This window comes from Bufo bufo, chromosome 3 (genome assembly GCF_905171765.1).
Source record: "Bufo bufo chromosome 3, aBufBuf1.1, whole genome shotgun sequence".
Lineage (NCBI taxonomy): Eukaryota > Metazoa > Chordata > Amphibia > Anura > Bufonidae > Bufo > Bufo bufo.
The window spans coordinates 108,341,475-108,353,840 of record NC_053391.1 but is presented as its reverse complement, the minus strand read 5'-3'; the positions used below and the strand labels follow the sequence as shown (position 1 = coordinate 108,353,840).

Genomic DNA, 12,366 nt, shown 5'->3' with positions numbered 1-12,366 from the left:
TACGCGTTCAAGTGGATTAAGGTGAGTTAAATAAATGATTTTTTTATTTTTTTAACCCCTCCAGCGCTGTTTTACTATGCATTCTGTATTCAGAATGCTATTATTTTCCCTTATAACCATGTTATAAGGGAAAATAATAATGATCGGGTCTCCATCCCGATCGTCTCCTAGCAACCGTGCGTGAAAATCGCACCGCATCCGCACTTGCTTGCGGATGCTTGCGATTTTCACGCAACCCCATTCATTTCTATGGGGCCTGCGTTACATGAAAAACGCACAAAGAGGAGCATGCTGCGATTTTCACGAAACGCAAAAGTGATGCGTGAAAATCACCGCTCGTGTGCACAGCCCCATAGAAATGAATGGGTTGGTATTCAGTGCGGGTGCAATGCGTTCACCTCCCGCATCCGCGCGGAATACTCGCTCGTGTGAAAGGGGCCTAAGATAGACATGTGTACATATATGCTTTGTGTTACTCACGGTTACAGCTGATATATGCGCTCCCTCTATGGCTTGTTTCGTGTACAGCTTTCAGCTGCACCAGAGCGTGTCTTCTAACTCATGAGTAGTCTGTTTCCTGGAACGCCAGACCCCGTACATGTGTCTTTGTACACCAAGATCTATCTTCATTCACACTGCTCGCTTCTCAGCTGCTGACCAGACGCGTTTCGGAAACATAGTTCCTTCTTCAGTGGTATAGAAATAATGAATAAAGTTTGGGACATGACGTTCAAATTTATAAATCAATTTTGAGTACAGCCTAATTCCTGGACTGGACTACTACTTAAAGGGGTCCCTATCTATCACCATGACTATAAGGCCCCTGTCACACGGGCGAGTATTCCGCGCGTGAGTTGAACACATTGCACCCGCACTGAATACCGACCCATTCATTTCTATGGGGCTGTTCACATGAGCGGTGATTTTCACACATCACTTGTGTGTTGCGTGAAAATCGCAGCATGCTCTATATTCTGCGTTTTTCACGCAACGCAGGCCCCATAGAAGTGAAAATCGCAAGCATCCGCAAGCAAGTGCGGATGCGGTGCGATTTTCACGCACGGTTGCTAGGAGACGATCGGGATGGAGACCCGATCATTATTATTTTCCCTTATAACATGGTTATAAGGGAAAATAATAGCATTCTGAATACAGAATGCATAGTAAAATAGCGCTGGAGGGGTTAAAAAAAAAAAATACAAATAATTTAACTCGCCTTAGTCCACTTGATCGCGATGCCGGCATCTCCTTCTGTCTTCTTGCTGAACAGGACCTGTGGTGAGCATTCATTACAGGTAAAGGACCTGTGGTGACATCACTCCGGTCATCACATGATCCATCACCATGGTAAAAGATCATGTGACGTACCATGTGATGACCGGAGTGACGTCACCACAGGTCCTTTACCTGTAATGAATGCTCACCACAGGTCCTGTTCAGCAAAGGAGACAGAAGGAGATGCCGGCTGCGCGATCAAGTGGACTAAGGTGAGTTAAATATTTTTTTTTATTAACCCCTCCAGCGCTATTTTACTATGCATTCTGTATTCAGAATGCTATTATTTTCCCTTATAACCATGTTATAAGGGAAAATAATACAATCTACAGAACACCGATCCCAAGCCCGAACTTCTGTGAAGAAGTTCGGGTTTGGGTACCAAACATGTGCGATTTTTCTCAAGCGAGTGCAAAACGCATTACAATGTTTTTGCACTCGCGCAGAAAAATTGCGGGTGTTCCCGTAACGCACCCGCACATTTTCCCGCAACGCCCGTGTGAAAGGGGTGTAATATATATATATGTGTGTGTGTGTGTGTGTGTGTGTGTGTGTGTGTGTGTGTGTTTAATGAAGATGAATTAAAATATAAGAGACAAAAAATAAAAACATGAATAAAAACAAAAAATAACAAGTGAAAAATAAAGAGGTGTAGTATAAGATAAAAATAATAGATGGTTGATCATAAATGTATTATAAGAAGTAGGGGGTGAGGGGAGGGCCGCAGGGGACGTCAGTGCGCTGGTAAACAGCCTAGCATTGACGTCTCGTGCATACTCTCCCCCCAACCCAATCATAAAAACCCGAAGATCTCCAGTTCCGCATTGAGTCTCCTTGGCATTAGAGGGGAATTCATATATTTTCTTGGACTCACATCTAGACATCTGGGATATAAAGTCTCCTCCCCTCCAATTTTCACCTACTGATTTGATGACCATAAACTTTAGTCCCATTGGTTCACTAGCATGATATATTTTAAAATGGTTAGCCAATGTGTCTTTTTCATATCCCTTTTTTATATTATTGATATGTTCTGCAATTCTCATTTTAGGGACCTCTTTGTCCTCCCTATATATTGCTTCTGGCATGGACATTCTATTAAATATACTTACTATTACTGCACAAGTCAACATCCCATTTGAAATTATTTACAGTAGATTTTATTATGTTTGTTCTTCTCTGAAAGTTAGTTTGCTTACAATTTTGGCAATGTCCGCATCTAAAAAAAAAAAAAAACATTCGGAGTCATCCAATTATCCACACTGCTTTTTGGGCTTTACAGGCTAGGGCAGCACTAAAGCCTGCCCATCAGTGCCGGTGACTCCACCTGGCAGCCCGAAGGAGAGCCTGTTACGTCACCGGAACTCCACAAAATGCTCTGGTCAGGGGGGCTGCCTGGGTGAAATTCTGGGTATGTCAAAGTTCAGCTCTGAACCCGGACAACCCCTTTAATAGAGAATGGTGTAACTAGCATATTTCTAAATAGTTTCATTTAAAAATCTGCCTGCATCCACCTGAAAAAAGCTGTTACATCATGGCCACTAGGGATCTCACTTCCACCTGAGTTGCAGTCCACTGCAAGATCTGTCCCTGGTAATAGAGACTCAGAAAATAGCGGAGGGGAAGTGGGAGACGTGTCAGAGCTGGCTGAGATCCTGAACCTGATAAAAGAACAGTTTCTACTTTGCCTCTGAACATCAGAGGAGACTCCTGTGTGTCTGTAAAGCCTCATGCAGACGTCCGTGGAACACGGTCCGTGAGATACCGGACTGGCATTGCAGGAGTGCACGGCATCATAGCAACCAATGACTCTGTGCGCTTCAGCAATGCCAGTCCGGTATCTCATGGACGTGTTCTACAGACGTCTGCATGAGGCTTAAAGGGAACCTGTCACAATGATTTTGGCATAGAGCTGGGGACATGGGCTGCTAGATGGCCACTAGCACATCTGCAGTACCCAGGTCCCACAGCTCTCTGCGCTTTTATTGTGTTAAAAAACAGTTTTGAGTGATATGCAAATTACGTGATATGAGTCCTGTAGCCGGAGATGAGTCAAGCCGGAAAGGAGCCCAGCACCGCCCCACGTCCTCCGATTCTCCTCCTTGCCGGCTGACGTCACAGAGCTGGAGCGCCGAAATCTCGCGATGCGCGAGCTAGCGCATGCGCAGTGTCGGCATCATGTTCATTCCCTGTGCTGGCATCAGCACAGGGAACGAACTACGCATGCGCTAGCTCGCGCATCGCGAGATTTCGGCGCTCCAGCTCTGTGACGTCAGCCGGCAAGGAGGAGAATCGGAGGACGTGGGGCGGTGCTGGGCTCCTTTCCGGCTTGACTCATCTCCGGCTACAGGACTCATATCACGTAATTTGCATATCACTCAAAACTGTTTTTTAACACAATAAAAGCGCAGAGAGCTGTGGGACCTGGGTACTGCAGATGTGCTAGTGGCCATCTAGCAGCCCATGTCCCCAGCTCTATGCGCAAAATCATGGTGACAGGTTCCCTTTAAGTTTGATTAACCCTCCTGATCTGTTCTGTGAACTCCAGAGCTGAAAACAAACATAGTGGGAAGTAAGCAAAGGATGTCAAAGCAGTACAGTGCTAGCAGAAGGGAGACACCCCCTGCTTCTGAGTGAAATGCATCCAGCTGAGCAGCTGAAACTGGGAATAATACGGTTGAAAAAAGCATTATGGAAGCCCAAACAGAACTGTTCCTTCACAGTTAGAATTGTACAAAGAAGCATAGTGCAACTTTTTTTTTTTTAAACTCAGGTACCGTATGCTGTAAGTTATAGAAAATAAGACAGGGGAAAAGTTTGTGTTTTTGGGTCCATTGCTATGTGATCTACACTGATTGAAGGGTCTTAGGGATGCAACCACAATCCTGAGAATGAAGGGGCCCTGGTCTAGGGGCACTGCTGTGCAGTGGGAAACGTGAAGGAGACAGGTAGGGATGAGCGAATCGACTTCGGATTAAACATCCGAAGTCGATTTGCATAAAACTTTGTTTCAATACTGTCCGGAGCACTTAGAACCGAACCAGAGTTCGGGAAATGTTTTTTTACAGTAGAAATCAATTTATGAAGTAATTATGAGAAGTCTCGCGAGACTTCGCAAAGTAATAACTTTGGCTCATCGGACCCAATACATTCTAATACTGTACGGAGCTCCTGCTCCGTACAGTATTAGAACAAAGTTTTATATAAATCGACTTGGAATGTTTCATCCGAAGTCGATTCGCTCATCCCTAGTTATATTGAAAATTAAGTGTTCAATGATGGCTATATAGCTGTCCATGAAAACAATGGGCAATCTAATGATTGCCAGTTATAGTCACCCAGGGTAAATAAAAAAAAAAAGTAAAAAAAAATAAAAAAAAAAAAAAAAAATATAAGAGTTCAAATCGCCCCCCTTTCCTTAAAATAAAAATACTTAACCAATAAAAAATATCATGGGCATCGCCGCATGCGAAAATGCCCATACAATTAAAATATAACAATATTAATGACATATGGCGTAACAGAATTTGCCATTTTTTGTCATTTCAACTCCCCAATAATTTCTTTGGAAAAACTGATCAAAAAGTCACACACACACTTCACAATTGGTGTCACTGAAAAGTACAGACCGCCCTGCAAAAATGAGCCCTCAGACAGCCCCGTACACTTAACTACAAAAAAGTTATAGGGGTCAGAATATGGTGATAATCATTTTATTTTTTTCAGTATTAAAATGCAAGAAAAATTATATAAGTGTGGTATCGTTGTAACCGTACTGACCTGGAGAATGAAGATAGCAGGTCAATTTAACTGTGTGATGTACGGTGTAAAAAAAAAAAAGAATTGTCAGAATTGCGTTTGTTTCCAATTCTATCCCATTTGAAAAAGAAATTCTGCTTCCCAATACATGGTATGCAACCGTAAATGACGACATTAGAAATTACGACTTGTCCCGCAAAAAATAAGCCCTCCTAAGGCTATGTAAGCAGTAAAAAAAATGACCATGGAAATGCGGGGAGTGAAAAATGAAAACGCAAAAATGGAAAGTCGCAGGGTCCTCTAAGGGTTAATTTTCTGACAAGAGCTTAGACTGTGAGTAAATAGGCACAGTATGACACATTGCTGGGGTTAATTGTGCGGTCTCCCCGATTGAACCTGCCATCAATCTTCCTGTGTGACCTTTTGTTTTTATTACTCTTTGAACACAGTATATATATATATATATATATATATATATATATATATATATATATATATATATATATATATATATATATATATATATCTCTATATCTATCCCATTTTTATTTTCACCTTCTAAGGCAGAGAGTCCCATGAGGAGATGAATATAACCTTTACTCTGCCAGCTGCCTGGAACTCGGATGACTGTATTCTCCATGGACACTGTGAGCAGGTGGTATTTACCACATGTATGACCGTAACAGCCATGAGCAGCGTGTTCCCCGTCACTGTGTAAGTACCTTTATTAGTCCTTCTTTCTCGGAACCAGATACATTTCATGGTCTCTTCATATGTAAGGGTGTTCTACACCCCACAGGTTACACATTTTTTCAGTCTTCTGTGCATTCCAGGACTGTACAGTGACTGACATGAGACTCCAAAGATTTCCGATTTGCTACTCCCCCACTGCTGGATAGTTAAAGGGGGTTCTCCGGCAATAAAAAAATAAAATAAATTACTGAAAATACTTAAATATTGTTTTACTATAAATATAATCCCAGATACCTTTCTTTAGTTATAATGGCTTTTTTTGTCTTCAGGGGCAATAAAATGGCTGCCGTCCTATCAGTGCACACAAAACCTGTCCTAATTACACAGCAAGTCAAGTTACTTCACAACACTGAGCTACACAGCTTCCTCATCCTCTCCTACTTGTCAGGGATTATGATCCTGAATACAGCTGATAAGATCCTCAGCTGAATCTCTGTAGGAATGGAGTTTGTGAGGAGACATGAAGTACAGAGATGAGGATGGGGGTAATGAGCATCAGCACTTGTATGCAGTCTCCATTACCACAGCCCCACATTATCACAGTCTGTCCTGTCCATCATCTCCGTACTTTGTCTCCTCATAAACAGGATCATAATCCCTGACGAGCAGAGAGGAAGATAAGGCAGCTCTTTAGCTCAGGGTTGTGAAGAAACTTGTCCTCCTGCGTGATTAGGACAGGTTTTGTGTGCACTAATAGGGCGGCGGCCATTTTATTTCTGCTAATGATTGCTCCCTAGACAAAATGAGCCATTATAATTAATGAAAGGTATTTAGGATTATATTTAAAATAAGTTTTTATTTATATTTTTTCATTTTCTTAATTCCCGGAGAACCCTTTAAGAGCTATACTTAGATCCCCCTTCTCTTATTATGGCACAGTTTCATTCACATACTGTTCACTCATTAGAGACTGATTAATCACATTTCCAGAATGCTCTGTGCTGATTATTTTTATTTTTTTTACACTTTATTGGTCTTTTATAAATTGGATGGATAAAGAATTTGCATCGCATGCCCTGTAATTTGAAAGGTATTGTTTCTGTTTTAGACAACCGCCTCATTGCATTCCTGAAACCTACAGCAATGCCACCCTGTGGTACAAAATCTTCACCACTGCTCGAGACTCTGGAACAAAGTATGCCCAGGACTATAATCCCTTCTGGTGTTATAAGGGAGCCATTGGAAAGGTGTACCATGCTTTAAACCCCAAGCTCACAGTTATTGTTCCAGAGGTGGGTATATGATTTGGAAAGCCCCACAACAAGATAGGACTAAATGCTGACCCCAGGTGGCTAGTGTTATTGGAACAGCCCAATGGGCAGGCCCTCTGCTGCTTCCTTAACTCCCACTGAAGCGAATGGCAGTTACGCAAACAGCATAGCAGAACAGGCTATGTTGCTTCTGTAAGGCCCCGTTCACACGGCGGGTGCGTCCTTTCTGCCTCCTATACATCTCAATGGGTGGCAGCACTGAGGATCGCGGAACGGCAGCTTATAGCCGCAACCGTGCTGAGAAAGAACATGTCCGTTCTTGCGGAAACTTTAAGCTGCCGCTCCAATCCTCAGTGCTGCCTCCCATAGAGATATACAGGAGGCAGAAAGGACACGGCTGCCTGCAGAATTTCAGCATAGCTATCTGCACCGAAATTGCAATAAAACCTGCCGTGTGAATGGACCCTAACTCTGGGAGTTATGGAACCAGTGTAGCTGTTCTGCTACACTATTTGTGTAGCGCCTATTTACTAGAATGGGAGTAGAAAGAAACAGCGAAGTAGTTCATAGTTGTTCAAACAGTGTTTTATGGTGAAACACTTCAAGGAAGTGCATTATTAAAGAAAATCTGTTTGTTTAACGCTTATGGTTCATTAGGGTGAGCCTCCAAATTGTTAAAGGTTTCTCTATGTAAACTATCGCCAACATCTCCTCGACTAGAATTGTGTGGATCAAACGGCAAACTCATAGTACAGAATTGAATTTGCCCCATTGTTTATTCGTGAGAACACGGAAATGCACTGTAAGGGTCCATTCACACGTCCATATGTGTTTTGTGGATCTGCAAAACACGGACACGGCACACGGACTGCACATCGCCGGCACCCTCATAGAAAATGAATAGTACATGTTCTATTTTTTGGCGGAACGGAAGTGCGGATCTGCAAATGCGGATGCGGACAGCACATTCCGGCCCCATTAAAAATGAATGGGTCCGCACCTGTTGCGCAGATGCGGACCCATTTTGCGGATGTGTGAATGGACCCTTTAGTATTATTCTGTGCTTGGAAAAACAAAGGTAAGGGGATTGTGTATATTACTTAGCAGATTGCTGATACTGAGAACGCTCATAAACCCTGCACCAGATCATGAGCAGCACCCTCTGACTACCCTGTAAGCTCTGTCTTGGCATTGGGACACTAGGTCTGGTCTGGCATTGCTGCCACAACACCGGAGAGGACGATAAGCCTGATCTCGTGCTCAAAATCTAGGTGGCCTTGGTTCAACAACAAGGATTTAACCCCTTAAAGGTGTTTTCCAGGACTATTATATTGCTACAGCCACTGGACCAACACATGTGGAGTGGATGGGTCTGGTTAGTGCAGGACTGGACTACATTTAAAAAAAAAAAAAAATCTTCTATGATTTTTTACTTTTACATTCACATAACCCATTGGAGGGCTTGTGTTTTTTATGGCACTATTTAATTAATATATCGTATATTGAAAAAGGTGGAAAAAAAATAATTGTGGGGTGAAATTTAAAAACAATTAAAATCAATTTCACCATTTGTTTTATCTGGTGTGTTTTTACGCTACGGCGTTCACTTGCATAAAAAAAATTGTGTTTTAAATTGGTACAATTACACTGATGCCAAATTTAAATTTTGTCTTATGCTTTACTACGTTTACAACTTTGAATTGTAGTTTTTGTTGATACCATTGAGGTACATAAGACCTTTTGATCACGTTTTATAAAAAAAAAATTGCGGTTGGTGAAGTGGTAAAAAAAACGACTATTGGGGCATTTTTTTTTATTTTATTTTTTTCTGTTATGGTGTACACTGCACAGTATAATTGATTTTATATTTTACTAGTTAAAATTTTCAAACACAGCAATACTATTTATGTTGACTTTTTTTTTATATTGTTATTTAAAATTTGGAAATTGGGCAATTTGACTTTTTTTTTTAAATACTTTTTAAAAACCATTTTTTAAAGGGAACTTGTCACTTGCACTATGCTGTCCCCACTGAGGGCAGCATACTCTAGTTTCGTGACCGAACATCTGATTTCAGCGGGGATGGTAGTCAGTACTTTTAGGCTAAATGCACACGATCAGGATTGCGTGCAGATAATCCGCACCGCAGGTCATGTACATTGTATTCTATGAGAATTAAAAATTCTCAATGCACACGATGCAGATTTTTTCCGACTGATTTTGACCTGCGGTGTGGATTTTAAAATCCACAGCATGTCAATTTTTTTTAATATTTTTTTTGCTGACCGGATTTTCTCTATTCACTTAGTAAAATCCGTACCAAATCCGCACCAATTGATGCGGATTGACGTCACAGATTTGCCTGCAAACACTTGCGGATTTCAGTGCGGATTCTCCGCACATGAATCCTTAACATGTGCATGTACCCTTAGAGTATCCTGCAGAGTGCACTAGTGCTGTGAGGAGATGAGTTTGATAAGGCTTATTGTCCCCACCTCTGGACAGGTTTTTTTCCTATTGTGCATAGGAAAGTAACCTGCCACTCATTGTCCGAAGGTGGGGGAGGGTGGGGACAGCGACTCTCATCAGACTCCTTTTACTCTCCATGCTGTCATATGGTGCAGGATTTGGCATGTCAATACTCTAAAAGTACTGACTGCCATCCCCAAAATGACAGACTGCTGATATGAGTGCAATTTGGTTGCGGTTGAACACTTCATTTGCACTATACCAATACAATGCTGCCACCTAATGGCCTGTATTGGTATAGTCATCTAATAGGCACCGAATCCTGCTTGAGGCTTCAGCCTATTAGATCAATGTAACAGGTTCCCCGATCTCAGCCGGGGAACGCTGTTACCGGAGCGGAAGTGCTTCTGGACTGCGCAGATGCCGCGGTCAAATGTGACCACGGCATCTGAAAGGGAAAATGTTTGTGATCAGCCTTATGGCCTTTTGCCGTGGGGTCTCTGCTGTTTAAAATAGCAGAAACTCCTCGGCTATGGCACCCGCTGCACGTGCGAGCGGGCGCCATGTTTGGGGACTGGACTTCAACTGTACATGTACGGCGGAGGTCCTTAAAGGGTTAAAAGGGTTATCCTGGAAAAGATTATGCTGACCTATCCTCAGGACTGGTCATCATTCTCACATCAGCGAGTCCCGGCACTCCTGCCGATCAGCTGTTTCAGGGAGCTCTGGTGAGCGCTGCAGGCTACTGGCAGCTTTCCAAGCACAGCTCCGTATAGTATATACATAGTATAGCGGTTGCGCTTGTTATTGTGGCACAGTCTTATTGTCTTGAATGGACTGAGCTGCAACTAGGCCACTTGACTGAGTTACGGTGACGTCAGTGGCCTAGGAAGAGGCTGCCGCACTCATGCAACGATCGGCCTCTTCTAACAGCTGATCAGTGAGGGTGTCAGACCCCCCACAGATCCTATGACCTATCCTATGGACAGGTCATCAAGATCTTTTCCTGGATCACCCCTTTAGGCCTCTTTCACACTACCGTTTTTTTTTTCTTTTCGTTTTGCGGGTCTTTTTTGCGTTCCATGAATGGAAATATTCATTTCAATAGGCCCGCAAAAAAAAACAGAATGTACTCCGTATGCATTCCGTTTCCGTGTTTCAGTATCTCCGTTCCGTGCAAAGATAGAACATGTCCTATATTTGGCTGTAAATCACGTTCCGTGGCTCCATTAAAGTCAATGGGTCCGCAAAAAGAACGGAATGCATACGGAAATGCATCCGTTCCGTTTTTTGCGGAACCATCTATTGAAAATGGTATGCCCAGCCCAATTTGTTCTATGTAATTACTGTATATGCCATACAGAGAAACTGAAACGCAGCGGAAACAAAAAACGGATCAACTGATCCGTGAAAAACAGACCGCAAAACGCTGAAATAGCCATACGGTAGTGTTAAAGAGGCCTTAAGGAGAGTTTTTATTTTTTTTTATTTTTGTCCAGCATTTTTTAATGGTAGTATGGTAGTTAAGACTGGATAAATGGTATGTAGCTGATCGATGGTCTCCAAGAATTTGCGGACCACAATGTATGGTATGGAAATTTTATAAATATTGTGCCCAAACTCCTGACGACCGTGTATTTGTAATATGAAAATCCATGTTTATATCTAAATTGTCTACATACTTTTACTGAATATCTGGACAAATATCTATTTATTTTGGCCTTGGTGGCTGCAGGGGAATTGTAGTAGTACATATCAGCCAGTCACATGAATGTCCTACCATTTTAGTACATCGACTTCTGGATCCTCCAGAGTGGGGACGTCTGTCATGAGTTCTACAATGTCCATATGCCTTAATAACAGTGCAGTATATGGTCATTTTGAAGTCTTCATTAGCAGATTTTATTATGTAAACCCCATGGTTATTTGGTTGTCACCACAGTATATCCCTGGAGACATAACTCATATCCACAGGCAAATTGCAACTACAGGTTTTATTTTTATTTTTTTTATTTTTCCTATACACATAGTTTATATCTAAACTCAGATTTTCTTCTTTCACAACAGGATGACCGCTCTCTTATTAATCTGCATCTGATGGACACAAGTTACTTTCTATTTGTGATGGTTATCACCATGTTCTGTTATGCAGTCATCAGGGGTCGCCCAGGCAAGCTGAGGCAAAGCAACTCTGACTTCTGTCCTGAAAAGGTATTTCTTATATGTTCTGAAGTGTTGACAACATTTTAAAATGATCAAAATGCAACAAAAAAAGCCTAAGGGTACTTTCACACTTCCATTAAAGTTTTCCCGTATTGAACTGATCAGTTTTATGATAATGCATTCTAAATGGAGAGCATTCCGTTCAGGATGCATGAGTTCAGTCCCTCTTACGTTCTTTGGACGGAGAAAATACCGCAGCATGCTGCAGCTTTCTTTTCGGCCAAAAATACTGATAACTTGCCGAAATGCCGTATCAGGCATTAATTTACATTGAAGTGTATTATTTCCGGATCCATCTCACAAATGCATCTGTTTGCATCCGGATTGCCTGCCGGAATCCTCTGCCGCAAGTGTGAAAGTACCCTCACACAGTAATGGAACTTTTCACTTCTAGGGTACGGCAAAATAGCGAATTTCATCCCTAGCGTTGCAAAGGGTGAAATCCGCAGTGGAAGTCTGCAGCATACATTCTGTGGGTTTAAAATCCGCACCACAGGTCAGTGTATACCGTGGATATCTTTTTCCACAGTATGGATATGATTTCTTAAAATCTCATCCACATTGCTGGTACTGTAAAACAATGTGGATTTGCCACATGCGAATTCTCAGCGTATCCATCAAGGTTCCATGAAAGGCAACACTCAGTGGCTTCCTCTGCTGTATGTAAGAGGCGCAT

At 42.2% G+C, this 12,366-nt stretch overlaps 1 protein-coding gene across 2 annotated transcripts in view; it reads left to right on the top strand.

Annotated features, from left to right (window-relative positions):
- Nucleotides 1-12,366, top strand: part of TMEM248 (transmembrane protein 248) — a 38,216-nt gene that overhangs the window by 24,337 nt on the left and 1,513 nt on the right. For both annotated transcript variants that reach the window (XM_040423468.1, XM_040423467.1), the window contains 3 exons: nt 5,598-5,748; nt 6,836-7,019; nt 11,535-11,678. In XM_040423468.1, coding sequence (XP_040279402.1) covers nt 5,598-5,748; nt 6,836-7,019; nt 11,535-11,678 — 479 coding nt within the window. The remainder of the gene's footprint in view (nt 1-5,597; nt 5,749-6,835; nt 7,020-11,534; nt 11,679-12,366) is intronic.